The sequence below is a fragment of the Eleutherodactylus coqui genome, chromosome 8 (genome assembly GCF_035609145.1).
Source record: "Eleutherodactylus coqui strain aEleCoq1 chromosome 8, aEleCoq1.hap1, whole genome shotgun sequence".
Lineage (NCBI taxonomy): Eukaryota > Metazoa > Chordata > Amphibia > Anura > Eleutherodactylidae > Eleutherodactylus > Eleutherodactylus coqui.
Window position 1 is genome coordinate 99,964,854 of NC_089844.1, and position 15,850 is coordinate 99,980,703.

The 15,850-nt window shown below is 44.3% G+C and overlaps 1 protein-coding gene across 5 annotated transcripts in view; it reads right to left on the minus strand.

The window, feature by feature from the left end:
• The window catches only part of NPRL3 (NPR3 like, GATOR1 complex subunit), a 51,023-nt gene that overhangs the window by 25,917 nt on the left and 9,256 nt on the right, over window positions 1-15,850 (minus strand). For 4 of the 5 annotated variants that reach the window (XM_066576128.1, XM_066576126.1, XM_066576124.1 and 1 more), the window contains 5 exons: window positions 13,007-13,136; window positions 12,144-12,218; window positions 7,927-8,080; window positions 5,685-5,766; window positions 1,874-2,011 (listed from right to left, as the gene is read on the minus strand). In XM_066576128.1, the coding sequence (XP_066432225.1) occupies window positions 1,874-2,011; window positions 5,685-5,766; window positions 7,927-8,080; window positions 12,144-12,218; window positions 13,007-13,136 (579 nt within the window). The remainder of the gene's footprint in view (window positions 1-1,873; window positions 2,012-5,684; window positions 5,767-7,926; window positions 8,081-12,143; window positions 12,219-13,006; window positions 13,137-15,850) is intronic. The other variant, XM_066576125.1, reaches the window with a different exon arrangement.

The window sequence follows — 15,850 nt, forward strand, 5'->3', positions numbered from 1 at the left end:
TCACATGTTTCATGGTGTACGACAGACATAGTCTTGGCTACTTAACCACAACAGCAGCTGGTGTAACAGTGCGGTCTGACGCAAGACTTCAGTCTTCTACATGGCAGGTGCACATGCTTCTTATGCAGAATGCAAAGGGGCGATAAAAAAAAATGCCCTGCAGCGCTACCCATTAGATGGTAGCAACTCTATAAGTCAACGTCCGACCTTTTAACAGATCTTGCAACATGACTAAGAATATAAGACAAAACAGAGAGTTTCCTCCATAAGGAAAATGCACTCATCAGCAGACTGCTGTATCTGTGAAATGAGTGAATTAAGTTTCTCCAAGTTGCCTGTTAGGTCGCGGTATTATGTAATACTATGGCTTTACCTCATACTGCAGCGGCTAGTTCATGTCCTCTATGGGGGCTTGGAAAAAAAAAAAAGTGAAAATTTTAAAAAGTTTTAGTATTAACCCCTTCCCACTATAGGACGTACAGCTACGTCCTGCGTGGTCAGGGTATGTATGAAGAGAGATCAAGGGGCAACATCTCTTCATATAGCATGGCTGTCGACTGTATCACAGCTGACACTCTTCAGCAATATCCTCAATCAGCAGCGCAGCTGATCGGTGCCATTAACCCTTTACATGCAGCTGTCAATTCTGACAGTGGCATTTAAATCGCCCCAATGAGATCGCAGGGAGCCCTGCAGGTGTCATGGCAGCCGGGGGCCTTCTGAAAGGCCCCAGGGCTGTCTTAGAAGACTTCCTATTAAGCCGTCCCCATAGGGTGGCTTGATAGACTGCCTGCCTGATCGCAGTATGATGTAATGCTGTGACATTACATCATACTGCAGGAGCAATCAAAGCATCACAAGTTGTGGTCCCCTGTGGGGACTGGGGAAAAAAAGTCAAAGTAAAAATCAGAACAATAAAGTTTTGCTAAATATGAAAAAAAAAAAAATACCAAAAAGATTAAAAAAAAAACAAACTCTTGCCATATTTACAAAAGAAAAATCTAAATAACATAAAATTACATATTTGGTATCGCTGCATCCATAAAAGTCTGATCTATCAAAGTAATGCATTATTATTTACACCACACGGTGGACGTGGTCAGAAAAAAAAACAAAAAACACAATGCCAGAAGTGCGCTTATTTTTGGTCGCCCTGTCTCCAAGAAACAAAAATGTAATAAGAAGCGATCAAAAAGTTATACGCACTGCAAAATGGTACTTATAGAAACTATAGGACATCCTGCAAAAAACGAGCCCTTGTACAACTATGTCAACAGAAATATAAAAAAAGTTGTGGCTGTCAGATGATGGCGGCAGAAAAGAATTGTAATTTGTAAAAATAGTACAGCAAAAACACAAACAAAAAAAAAACTATATAAAATTTGGCATCGTAGTAATCGTACTAACCTATTGAATAAAGTTATCATGCCATTTTTGCTGCACCATAGAAACAAGACCCTCTCAGTCTCCCCAAAGATGGTGTAATTTAGGTTTTTTTTCCCCAGTCCACTCCACTTTTAATTTTTTTTCTATAGTTTTCAGTACATTATATGGTACCACTGGAAAAAAAAATACATCTTGTCTGCGGAAAACAATCCCTCAGACATATACGTTTATGGATAAATAGAAGAGTTATGATTTTTTGAAAGCAGGGAGAGAAAAAAAAAAACAAGTAAAAAAAAAAAAAATGACCACGTCCTTAAGGGGTTAAAACATTGGGATACGAACTTCCAACGAAAGAATCAAGAACATTTTTTCAACTGCCTTTTCCATACCTTTTCCCCAGGGATCATTGCGTGGCCTACGAGTCTTCCTACACCAACATGGCGCTCTCCACCCCTCACTGACACAAGTCGCCATACTATCTGCTCACCTTATAGACTTCAAGCTTCTTTCTATTGCCTCTGGAGGGATAAAATTTGCTCCAACACAATGGATTTTATGCGGTAAGCAAAAGCTGACTTCCAGCCAGTTGTTTATATGAAGACGGACTACACCGGTAGTGCAGAGGCTGAAAGAGAACAAGAGTACAGAGATATTAAACAGTAGCAGCAAGGTCTGCGCCTTCTCAGGTGTTAGGGCCAGGGTATGACTGCAACCTCTGCGCCCCCTAAATGTATGTCCTGTTAATGCAGTTTAATAGATGATCCTGGAATACAACCATCATGTTCTACAATACTGTAGATCTGCACGTTATAGATGAAGTACACACTGGCAGAACTATACTCCTGTACAATTTAACAAGACCCAATCAATAAACAAAGGAGGATAGACAGGCTGGACTAGATGGACATTGTCTTCATTCAGCCTTACATACTATGTTACTATGTAATAAAAGGAATTTTAAACAATGCGTAATTACAAGCATTGGCCACTAGATGGTGCTGTATATGTATGTGGTATAGTCCAGTATAGCAGGTCTCCCTCCCAAATGCTGGTTGTATAGTAACTTCTCTCTAGGAGCCAACTACTCACTGGCACACAGCACTCTATGAATGCCCGGAGTGGAGAGTGCAAACATTGTATGGTTTTGCTTTACAGGCACAATAACTTTGTGAGAAAGGCATATGAGAGGTAGTGAATGTGAACCCGAAAGTTAGGGGAGAACATCCCCATGTATGAAGAAGATAACCTTCATGAAATGTAGAAAACTACACATAACCTTTCAGACGCCCACAGTTAATGGGACATGTCGCTGTATAGCATTTTTGCTGGACCAACCACTGAGGTCTCACACGGACGGGTTCTAATTGCGGAATCAGCAATCGCCATCCGTGCGGAGGATCCACAGCAAAACGCAAGGATTGAAAGGAATGAACTTTTGATTTTTCCTTCACAATCACGGATACGAACTGCATATTCTGCAAGCAGAAGAAAAATCACTGCATGTTCTATTTCGCCGCGGATGGCCTCCATTGAAGTCAAGTGGGCTGCAGGTACCCGCATAACCGCTAAGCAACAATGTGGGAAATACAAACTGTACATCACTGACAGCGAGCCACTGTGTTCTTTCGCAATACAGAAAAATCAAGTATGCAGGGAGACTGGTTGGGCTCACAGATGGCATCCACTGCGGGATCCAACCAGTTCATGTCAGCCCACCTGAATTCATGCCAAAGAGACACTCCGCAGACATTTGTGTGGACCGTTACACTCCATGTATGTATTTGGTGTGAGCAGAGGTCACTCACACGGTGAGGCTTCTTTCACATGCGCGCATATCGGCCGGCTATTTTCACGGTCGGCCGACATGCGCTGTGATCTGAGGCATTGGATTCCAATGCATCAGATCACATGGGCGTATTTAAGAGAAGTAAAAACGCTCGGTCGGCCAATATAGCGCCGAGCATTTTTACGTCGGGCCCAAAACATAGTTCTAGAACTATGTTTTGGGCCGGAATCCGTCGGCCACTGCATGGGCTCCTATGGGAACCCATGGCAGCGGCCGTAGGTAGGAGAGAGTTTAGCAGCGTGGCTGCTAAACTCCCTCCCTCTTATTCTTTTCCCCTTCCCCGTGCAGGCTCACCTCTCTTCCTCCCCGCTTGGCCGATGCAATGGGAGGGGGTGGGGCAGAGCGCCAATCCACCCCGCCTCCTCCTATTGATGGCTATGGACAAGGGGCGGGACATGAGCAGAGCTAAGCGCCCGCCCTCTCACTGCACCTGTCCATAGCCATCAATTGGAGGTGGTGGGGCAGACTGGTGCTTAGCTCCACCCCCGCCCCCCTCCCATTGCACCGACCGAGCGGGGAGGAAGAGTGGTGAGCCTGTGATGGGGGAGATGGCCTGGTAAGGTCGGCGCATTTGCGCCGGCCTTACAGGGCCATATGAATGGGCGCACAAACGTTTGATTTGTGCACCCGTTTTTTCACCCCAAACATAGCGTATATCAGCCGGCCATGAAAACGGCCGGCCGATATGCGCTCGTGTGAAAGAAGCATGAGCATGTAGATTTGGAGAGTAATCGGCAGACGACGCTCAGGATTTCTGCAGTGATGGCCAATTGCTAGATGCAGATGTGCCACTAAATGAGCTTTACCGAAGTTCACTGAAGCTAATCAGCACCAAGAATAACCAAGCTGCAGATCGTAAAATCTGGGGCAGATTCATTAACCCTTTCCAATCCACAGTCTGACCTCTGAAGACATTATGATTTAAGGCTGTACAGCTCCGATGTTAGAAGATGCCCGTCGGGGTTCTCTTACTGTATATTGCCCGCCTCTCTGCTGTCGGAGCCTATCCAACGTGTCACCTCATGCAGTACTGGCTTTAGCCAGCATATAGCGCAGTTGTATAACGGCAGAAAAAGAGTAAGCCCCCTAGGAAAACCAGGATACAAATTGGATTGTAAAGGGTTAAATGAGTTATCTGACACTTAGGTCATCAATATCAGATAAGCAGAGTTCAAACTACCAGCACCCCTGCTGATCAGCCATTTGTAGCGCTTGGTCAAGCTCAGCGGCCTCTTTGGCCTGTGAATATGTCCATTAGTGGCCTTTCTGCAGCTCCCCCCCCCCCCCCCCCTTAACACAATGGTCACTGCGGTGCCCGGTATACAGCAGGGCTCCTCCAAGTGTCAGAACCTCTTCAGCTCATCAGTAAGAGGTCATTGGTCATTACCCAACGCATCAATGTAACAGTCCTGAAAACCCCTTTCATTCACACAGTTGTTTTTCACACCATAAGAATGGTGAATGAAAGGCCTATTCATACGGGTTGCTGACGGAATCCGTAAATGCAGATAGAATCCGCAAAGTGTGAACAGGACCTAATATTCCAACTAAACAGAGAATAAAAGGAGATTAGAATGGATTGCCTTTACTAGGTTTACTCCATTCACAACTGTTTTAGGGCCCTTTAACATGGAACAATCATTCAAACACTGGAATGTGTGAATCTGAATGATCATTCAGTATAAGTGTTGCCAGTGACTGAATGACAAACGATAATTCGTTGGATTATCATTTAGTTTGTGCAGACGAAAAAATGAAGCCATAATCGGCCTGTGGAAAGTCAGTCATTCATCTATTAACGACTGCGAACGGAGGCTAGAAGCGATCTCCGCCTCCATTCACTGAGCGATCATCGCTCCTGTGTGAAAGCCCAGGACAGATAGTCGCTGAGACGACCGCCGGCCACTTAAGCACCCAACAATCATCCTGTGTAAAAGGACCCTTATTCCCAATTATAACATCTGCTCATGACCAGCTATAGAGAGAGTTATAACTGAAGTCGCTAGGTAGGTATTTAAATCAACCACTAGGTGGCGATGTGGACTTAAAAATAAGACTTCACATGTTAGGGATCCTTAAAGATCCCCCCCCCCCCCAAAAAAAAAAACAAAAACAAAACACTTACACTGAACCACATTACAGGTGATATTTGTCTGATTGCTGGGGCCAAAACCACTAGGACCCTCACCGATCTCTAGGGAGGTCCCAAGCTGTAACTGTCCATCTATCCAGGATTTTGTATTCAGAATAAGCATGTACAGTAGTGATCTACATATGCCACTAGGTGGTGCTCTTTATGTGCAAATACCATTTTATATGTGAGATTTGCATTTTTTTCAAAAGAAAACAAGAACAAACAAGGTATCACCCACAAATAGTGAAAACATCCTATACCAAACTGTATGGCAATGTACACCATTCGCTCAAGAAGAAATACACATAATAGACGTACCTGTCATACGCTTCCTTTAAGTCTCTTGCTAGTTTGCACTTAGGTAAAATATGGTGGAAGGGTGACTGGGGGCCCTCATCTGCTGTAAAAGCACAAATATCGGATTAATATTGCCCAGGAAACCTAACTCTGCATCCAAAAGGGACATCTGTAGCAGCAAAAATAGTCATACCATAGTGTTGATATCGCAATCACTCTAAAACCGTTCCCACTCCAAAGCTAAAAATCCAGTGTGATGTCACCAGTGACCAGAGCCCTTCATATATGCTCTGGGTGGACACATAACATGATGTGAGGGATACTAGAATGACCTGCAGCTACAATGTACAATTTTGAGCAGCAGCACATACATATACTCAGCCGTTATATAGAAACAGTTAGGATCTCGGCCGCGGGAGCCGCCGCCCGGGAACAGGAGCCGGCAGACGGATCTCCGCCGGTCAGCCTATCTGACAGATAGGCTGACCGGAGAATCGTGGCAAATCGCAGCATGCTGTCATTTGCTGTCCGCGAGCAGAGAATCGCAATGATTCTCTGCTCGTGGACAGGGGAAGGAAGCGCTCTCCATAGCAACACTATGGAGAGCTTTCACTGCGTTCCCCGTGGCCGGATTATCGCCGCGGGGAACGCAATGAAAACCCGCCCGTGGACAGGCAACCTTATCATCCCTAGTTCTGTAACAACTAGCCCCCTTATATGCAGTTATTTAAATCGGCCACTAGGTGGCGATGTTAACTGTAAAACAGAATTTCACTGATGGGGTTGTCAAGCTGTAATGAATGAGCCTCAGTTACCAAAACTGCCTAAAAGAAAAACAACTGTCTGTTGCGCATAGCAACCAATCAGAGCTCCGGTTTTATTCTACCAGAGCAGTTTCAGAAATGAAGGATGTGCTCTTATAGGTTGCTATGGGCAACAAAGCCAGTTTTTCCTTGACAGTCTTGATAAATGAGGCCCTTTATTCTTAGGACAGGCAATTAATGGTAGAGTAGATCAGCCTAGCTCAACGTCAATAGGAACTTTGTCTGTAATACCAAGCTGGGCCACTGCAGTGAGAATGGAGCTGTCTGCTTTCCTGCAAAAATCAGTTCAGTGCACAAGTGTGCCACCTGGCGAACGGCTGATTAGTGAGCAGCAAAACCCTGCTAAACTGCTATGGATGGCCTATACTAAGGACAAGCCATCAATCGTTTACAACCACTTTAATTTTTCTTTAATTAATCCTCCTCCTTTGGAAGAAGGTGGCTTTGCATTACGGAGATCTCATACGAACAGATTTGAATTGTGGATTCTGCGATCTCCGTCCGTGTTAAAACGTGGGCATTGAAAGGCATGTATTTTCAAGTTTTCCTTCACATTCTCAGGTACAAAAATTACGTATTCCGTGAGCGGAAGAAAAATCGTAGCATGCTGTATAACGTGGATTCCATGCGGACGGTCTCTATAGATGTCTATGGATGTGAGCGATCCACAACTCATATTGCATATGAGCGGCAGAAACGCTCGCAACTTGATAGGAGAATAGCCTATCAAGCATGGACATCTGTGCGGGAAAACCGAACACATCCAAGACCTATCGCTATTATTTTCCGTAAAGGATTGCAGGTCTTCCGCTGCGGACATCCACATGTGGAATCAGACGCGTTTGTGTGAGCCCGGCCCGGATTCCTACAGCCCCACTGAGCATGGCACGCTGCATGTCAATCTTATAGGGACATTCAAGTCTATGTGTATGTGGTCCCCCTCAGTGTGCAACATATGGGACTGCCAAACAGCATACTGCGGAGGGGCTTTCCTAGACAGCTCCAATGTACTAGTGTCCCATACACCGCAGAAGCTGTAAACCATCCTGACAATCCGTTATTACTCCTAGTCTCCAGTTATCCACTTACCTATTGGCAAGGCTCACTGAATAGATTCTCAAGCTGCAGCTACGACCGCTGCGTAGTGGTCAGCGCTTGTAACTGCAGCAGCTCCCATTTATTTTAATGAGACCCCAGGCTCCAATTACAAAAGCCGGTCACTACACCAGGTCCGAGGAGCTGCGTCCACTCTGACCCTTGTGTATTGCGGTGCAGACAGCAGCCGCCTGATCATCTGATCATCCAGGGTCCCGAGCGGTGGACCCCAGCCAATCAACTATGGATTGACCTGCCATGAGGATGTTACCATAGTAAGTAGCGTGGAAAGTCCCTTTAATAATCATCATCTTCGTAACCACAAAGGCCTTCCTTCTACTCACTTTCAGACATGGCGGACACTTCATCCTGTATTGCCAGGATTAGCTTTGCCTCTCTGGTCAGATACTGACAGCGGCGCTCCTCGTGCTGCAATACAATGGCGATTCTCCTAGACAGATTGTGCAGACAGTTTATCACTGAAGGGTCTGCATTGGCCTGGAGAACACAAGAGAAGAGACAGCCATTAATTGTAGAACTGTGTAATGCCAGCCGAACAGCAAGACGTGATCAAACATGCAGCTCAGTCCCATGGGATGCTGGAGGACACAGCAAGCATCATCCAGACTATGCAACATTACAAAAATATCATTTACACTTCTGTACGGAGGTTCCCAGATCTGGACATATGTGATCACCAATGGGATCTAGCCAAACAATCTCATGTCTATGGCCCAAGAAGTCGCTCAGTTGTCGCTAGTCGTTCTGCTCTTGCTCACTGAAAAGGAACGACTGCCGAGCAGCATCTGTCTCACTGTATGAACGACTGCCTGCATGCAGTGAATGGAGGCGGGCGGCAGGAACGATCCCCAGCCCGCTCTGCCTCCATTTAGTTGAACGACTATCGCTCCTATGTATAGCACAGGAGCAACAGTCACTGGCACGGCTGCCAGGCACTTATGTGCGCCAGAGTCGTACCGTGCATACAGTAGTACCTTTAGCCAGAAGGACTCAGTACTTCTGGATGAGACAACTCTGGCTACTTCATTTACTTAGAGGTGAACATGCACCCATTAACCTCTATTTAACCCCTTAACGCAACAGGGTGTAAGTGTACATCCTGGCAGCGGGGCACTTAACGCAATAGGACGTATTCTTATGCCCTGTGGATAGCGCGAGATCAGAAGAGATCCCATGATAGCCGGAAGCAAGAGCCAGCTGTCACCGATAGCCGGCCTCCTGCTGCAACAGCGGCGGGTGCATCAGGACAGCGACCCCAGCTGTTAACCCCTTAAACGCCGCAATCTATGTAGATCGCGGCATGTAAAGGGTTCACAAAGGGAGGGCGCTCCCTCTGTGACGTCATCAGACCCCCGCGATGTAATCGTGGAGGGCCGACAGGTTGCCATGGTAACAAGACGCCAGATACAGGCGTCCTGCTTTGCCAGTGCCTATGATCGCTAATACAAGCGATAAGGCATTGCAGGACAGAAGTCCCGCAATGCTTTATCATAGAGATCATAGCAGCAACAGGGATATAAAAGAAAACAATAAATAAGAATGTAAAAAGAAGTTAAAATAGTGTAAAAAAAAAATAAATAAAAAAACCCTTTTTTGTACCTTTATTCCTATTAGTATAAAAAAAAAGAGAATTTTTTGTATCGTTGTAATCATACCGACCCGTAGGGGAAAAAAATGTATTCATCATGCAGCATAAATGACAACGCTGTAAAAAACAAGCAAACAAACAAAAAAAACATTAAAAACTACAGTTTGCATAAAACAGGCCCTCCTACTGCCATGTTGACGGAAAAATTAAAAAGTCATGGCTTTTGAAAAGTGGACATGAAAATCCCCCCCCCCCCCCCAAAAAAAAAAAAAAAAAAAAAAAAAAAAAAAAAAAAAAATCGCCTTTATGGCCAAAAAAGGCCATGTCCTTGAGGGGTTAAAGGGCTGCTTTTTTTTTTTAAAGACTTTGAATGGAACATTCCATAAAATTCTGGACATCAGGGCTGCAACTGCAGGGCCCCCCATTGAGCCTGAGCACAGAGGTGTCTAGTCCGCATTTCCAGCGCAGGATTTGTAGTGCATGCATGGCCACCATCTATTAACCCCTTAGTGACACAGGATGTACAGTTCTATCCTATTTGTATGGGGTTTGTATTGAAGGGGATCAGAAGATGCTCTTGATCCATACAATCTGCTGTTTCTTACAGCTGAGACACAACAGCAACTCTTAACCCTAAAAATGCCACAGTAAATTCTGCAAAGAGCATTTCAATCCACCGATTGAAGTTTGGGGTCCAGAACAAACCCCACGAGACGCGATTGCAAGGTGCCATTCAATTGCCATGGCAGCCTGAAGCCTTCTGAAGACCACCAGCGTTGCCATGGCTGATTGCTTGTCAAGCCATGCCTGTGGCCTGGTATGTCTATCAGATCGCAGGCATATTACGGTATTACATTATACTGCATGAGCGATCAAACGATCGGAAGTTCAAGCTGCCTGTGAGGATTTAAAAAAAACTTATTTGAAAAAAAAAAAAAGAATACTTTCCAATATTTATAATAAAAAATGCAAGACATTTCCAGCGCATATATCAATATAACCTATTTGGTATCGCTGCGTCTCTAAAAGTCCGATCTATCAAAAGTAACTGAACCCGAGCACAGAGGTGTTTGGTCCGAGTTTCCAGTGCAGAAGTAGCAATGCATGCATGGTCACCATCTAGTAAGGTTAATGGGAGATATGGAAACATACAAGTCTGTCATTTGCCCATGTGCTGCCACTATTCAGCTGGCCCAGTTCTTTGGACTGGTGGGGGTCCCATAGGTCTAACCCCCAGAGATCAGATAGGTAATGGTGGCTTTAAAATCCCAATTGACAGTGTGTATAATTGAGCCTTTCCTGCCTTTGAAGGGATGTATCCAGCACATATGATATGAATCTTGGCATTCTTCTTTCCCCAAGGATGTGTAAGGCATTCATATGATCGCACTATCCTTATTTGTCGGGTCACATAAAGACAGGGTGTCAGATACCCCAGATAACCTCGTGGACATGATAGTAATTGCCAGCTGACATTAATGATGGCTCATATGATAGGATTTAGTCCGCTTAGAGATGACTCGGCATTCCGTGTAGCCGGCATTTCTGATGTGTCATGATTCTGTAGGGGCCGATTTGCAGGGAGGGTCTCATGATTACAGGAACGCAGGGAGGAGGTGGACAGATAAGTTCTGTACAGTCCTAATTCTGCCTTATCACCATAGGTTGCCCTCAGCTTGTATACTGCTGACTAACAGCATTTACCAGAGGAACAGTATAGATTAAAAAAGGCTAATTCAAGACTGCACGCCTGGATGTCTGCTGAACGGCGTATCTTACCGAACAGATGTATTCCTGATAGACGGAGCGTATAACTAATATTAAGTAACTGCAATTATCCACAGTAAATCAAGCTCACTTTATGATGAAAAATAGGCAATGGTTTGTTCTCCGCTGCAGTCAGTGAATGGAAACCTTCACTGATCACAATTACAGAACAGTTATTAGAGCCGAGTTATAATGAGCCAAGCACCTGTGTGATCAGGACAGGTTTTGACTCTCTGAAAGCAAACAAATATTCCATTCAATGACTGTAAGCAGAGATATTGAAAACCGCCGGAAAAGTCAGCCAAATATATAAGAAAATGACATGCTTTTTTATCATACAATGATGGACAGGAGTGAACCACAGTTACGGAAACAGCATAGAAGCACCACATTGACTGCTTCCGTAATAATCCGATAACGAGGTGAGCCGGGATGGAGTTAGGGGATCACGGTTCTGGAGATAGGAACCTATCCAAAAAGGTGGGACCCATGCCTGCTGGACATTTATGCCACATCCTGTGGATATGCCATAAGTGTATGAGATAGGCAGATTCCTTTAAATCCGGTATCTACCTTCTATTGGCATCATGCAATAACTATGTATACGGTAGATGGCTGAACAAGATCTTTATGCCTGCCTGAACATCATCTGAGCTACAGGTAGTACACCCATTTCATCATCCCTGTAGAAGTAGGACCACACGCAGACAAGCAAGACTTTACAAGTTCGGGACGCCTCCTACAACATCTCAGGCCAAATTTTAAGTATATTCCCATGTATAAGATTTGCCCACTGGGGATCTGAGAGGGTGACCTTCGCAGCCAAGCCTCACCAAAACCTGCGTATAATATGAGGCGCGCCAAAATCCAAGGTGGAAAAAATCCACTGCATATAAAACAGAAAATTGGTTTTACTCCATTTACTAGAATGTTTGTTTTTTTTTTATTTCTAGTAAATTGAATAAAACCAAAATTTCTGGAGGTGACCATATACACAGAATAATAATACATCAGGAGTTTACATGCGGTGGACTGTTCTCCGCTGTGGATTTTGGCACGACTTGTGCTATATGCAGATTTTTGGTGTGGCTTCACCCTAGCATACTCTCAGATTCTCAGCGGGCAAGTCTTAAACATGTGAACATACCTTGAATACCTAAATGTATAAATGTATCGATCTCTTACCCTGAGTGCAAAGACGACATTAAAGAGGATCATTGTAGGCATTTCTCGCTTTGGTGAAGGATCTGTTTTTGACACCTACAACACAAACAGAAACAATCAAATACAACGACGTAACAGTCCTGATTATTAGTGAGAACTAGAACATTTTACTAGAAGTGTTCGTTTGGCTCTGGATGAGAATGGTTCAGTCTCTGCATGTGGAAAACTAAGTGACGAGCCGTCACTTTTGAACGGCTGTTTACAGTGAATGGAGGTGGGAGAATGCTCCCCGGCCTGCCCAGTGTCCATGCTGGCTGTGCTCTGAGCGATGCAGACGATACTCGCTCCTATGTAACGGCACAGGAGCGAGCATCACTGGGACGAGTGTCGGCATAGTTTGCCTGACAGTTCATCCCGTGTAAATGGGGCATGATTCTGACTGTAGACTATTATAGGAATATAACTGGCAGTGTGCTTACAGATTACCTATATGAACTACAAAATATATATATATATATAACGTGCGACTTGTTATAGATAGCATAAGACTGTCCTTGTACTATTAGTTACCTGTGTTTACATGATTCTTCAGATGTAACATATAACCTCCCATATAATGCACACAAACATGTATGACCTTTGACCATTCCGTGTTTTGCATGTCTCCTATTTAGTCTGTGATCATTGGCGCCCGAGTACACTGGTATACGTATTGCTATGGAGGTCACCAAATTCCCCTGTTAAAACCTCTGACACATTTTTATTAAGGGCCTTTTATAAAAGAAATGTCCAAATGTCCGTTCATCTGCCCATGTGAAAGTACCTTTACTGTGTATTGTATACCCGCGGGTGACATACCAACATGTGGTGGACGGGCACTTTACCTGGCACAGGGCATGCTGAAGTAGAGTCGGATGTCCAACAAACCGCACATTGTCAATCTTCAGCTCAAACTTCTTACCGCACATATCAGATTTTGTCGCCAATATGGTGGCAAGTATGACATCTGAAAATCTTTAGAAGCATAATAGGAGACACGGTATTAGAGGCGGCTCTGCTGTTCTTCGTGACCAGGAAGACGCGGTAAAGCTCATTCCAAGCAATAACATTTTACTGGATTTGAAGCAATTACATGTGATCAAACGGTGGAAGAAGTGACAGATAGTGACTTCATGCTAATTAATTCCATGCTCTGCCAGGATTCACACATAGACTAAAGAGAAAAGGAGTGCTTGTTAATCACAAAGCCAAATACTTCACCACAATACACAAGAAGTACTTATCAGTGGGAAAGGAGTTCACGAATTAAGGGTGAAAGTGTAGATAAAGTCATAGAACCCCCGGACGGACTTCTGTAATTACTCTGATGCATCAGCATTAACAGCTCCTCCTTACAAATCACAAGGTGGAGGGTTTGGTTACTATTTGTCACGGCCGAAAACTTCTGCCTTGAAGTTTGAAAACCATTGGTAAATGTTGTAACACACAAAGGTATACAAGAAATGTCTGATATACGGGGGTCTCATTGTTAGGACCCGCACCTAGGTGCACTCACATCTATCCAACATAAAGGCTATGGGGGGGGGGGGATTTTTTTTTTTTTTTATTAAAACACAAGTAATTTTTCTGAAAAGCATTTTTGCAATAGCATTTGGTAAAATATTTCTCACCATTCTTCCCTTTTTAAAATATACAGTATGTTGCAGAATGCTTTCCACTAGCAAATCTATCAATTAATTAAAAAAAAAATTAAAAAAAATGTCCCAAATGTATCTGCGGTATTTAAGATAAGAATATCCCTTCGGTCACACCACCATAAACATCCTATACAGTATTTAATTGCACTAAATTCCCTGTGCCTACCATCCTCCATAAGAATCACTGACAATATCATTGCTCTACTGTGTTGACCAGAGGCGCAACTTGAAGCTCCCGGGCCCCGATGCAAAACTTGTAACAGGGCCCCCAACTAGAATGCTTTACTCATAGTACTGGGTTCCCTATAAGGAGAATGAGCCCCCTAAGGCTCCTGGGCCCGGGTGCAACCGCATCCCCTGCATCCTCTATAGTTACGCCTCTGGTGTTGACATTTTAGGGAATTGCACCACATCCAACATTTTATGCAATCAGATAGGTTTGACAAAATGTAATGTGAATGAGGCGCCCACAAGTGTCCCCTAATAGATGGCCAGAGAAATGAGAATCAGGCAGGTAGGATTCCAACATGGCTTCTCCATTGTTCACTTGAGATAAGCCGCTTGTCTCTCTCCCTACTGAGTATGCAGGGCTGGCAGACAGCTACAGGTACCTTTACACAGGGCGATTATCACACGAATTACAGCTGGAAGCAGGCAATAGTCATCCCGTATACAAGCAGCTGCTGACAGGGCACTGAGCAACAAATCGGTCACTTTTCAAGAGTCAATTGGCTTTTAGCAGAACTAAAAACCAAGCAACTGTCGAGCCGTGTAAACAGGTAGTCCGTTGCGCCAAGTATGAACGACTGCCTGTTCACTGAGAATGGAGCCGGACGGGTGGGAACTCATTTGTTCAAAGATCGACTCTCATGTGTAAAGCGCCCAACAGTCGTCCCATGTAAAGGTACCTTCTCTTATTTGTACGTCCAGCAAGGTGTATCCACTGAAGGGTCATGTAGAAGCAGGAAGACAAGACATCTACAAAAATAAGCAATTTTAATGTGAAGTAGAAATAACTCCTTGGATAATAATTGTTCAGTTCTTGCTGAATCATAGGAGTCAGCATGACAATCGTTCAGTATGAATGCTGATCGTTCATTAAGTAGACATGAAAACTGAACTGTAAACAGGCAGTTGTACATCTATGAATGACTGCCTGTTTACTGTGAATGGAGGTGGCCTCCCAGAAGAGATGTCTGGCATGCTCCACTAAGTGGTTACAGGTCATGTGTGAAAGCGCAGGATCGATTACCGCTGGGATAACGGTCGGGGCTCCGGCACCTGACAATCATCCTGTGTTAAAGGGCCCTCTCAGGCTCTATTCACAGTGCTAATCTGTAATATTTTGGGTCAGAAATGTTTCTGCCGGTATGTTAATGTTATGCGGTTTCTTGATGAAAACCATGGCGAAAACCAGACAGAACCCATTGCAGTCAACTGGTTCCGCAAGGCGCCGCTGGTTTCCACGCTGTTTTTTTTCCCATTCTTCTGTTCAATGAACACCGGAACAGAAATTTTAAATGGCCTAAATTGTTGGAATGTTTTGGTAAAATCCTTTCCCCATTTTCTACCATAGACATCTGTTTGCACCGATCAGCCTTGGCCATTAACTACAGATCTCGGCACCCTCGTGTAAGCCCATTACTTAAATATAACTTTTTATATTAACAGTAGGCACATGCTAGGCATCAAAAGAAACCCCTACAACATAATCAAGATTAAGGAAGTATACAGTGCTCAGACAAGAGAATGGCAAGAGCCTGATGTCCGTGATAGCACAGGGACCTGCTTCCAGAGATAAAGCTGTAGGTGCATATCTAGTAACCCCCGGCAGGGTGTAGCCTGCACTACCCATTTATCTCTAGAGTCACATATCTCACGGCTGCATTTATTACTGCAATGTAAGGACTGATCAGTGGGACTCTATATACTCTGCCACCTTACCAGGGCAATCAGCAGTCAATGGGTAAAATAAAGGTACTCTGTCCGTGATTGTTAATGTATTCTCTGGCCATTGAAGAATACTGCAAA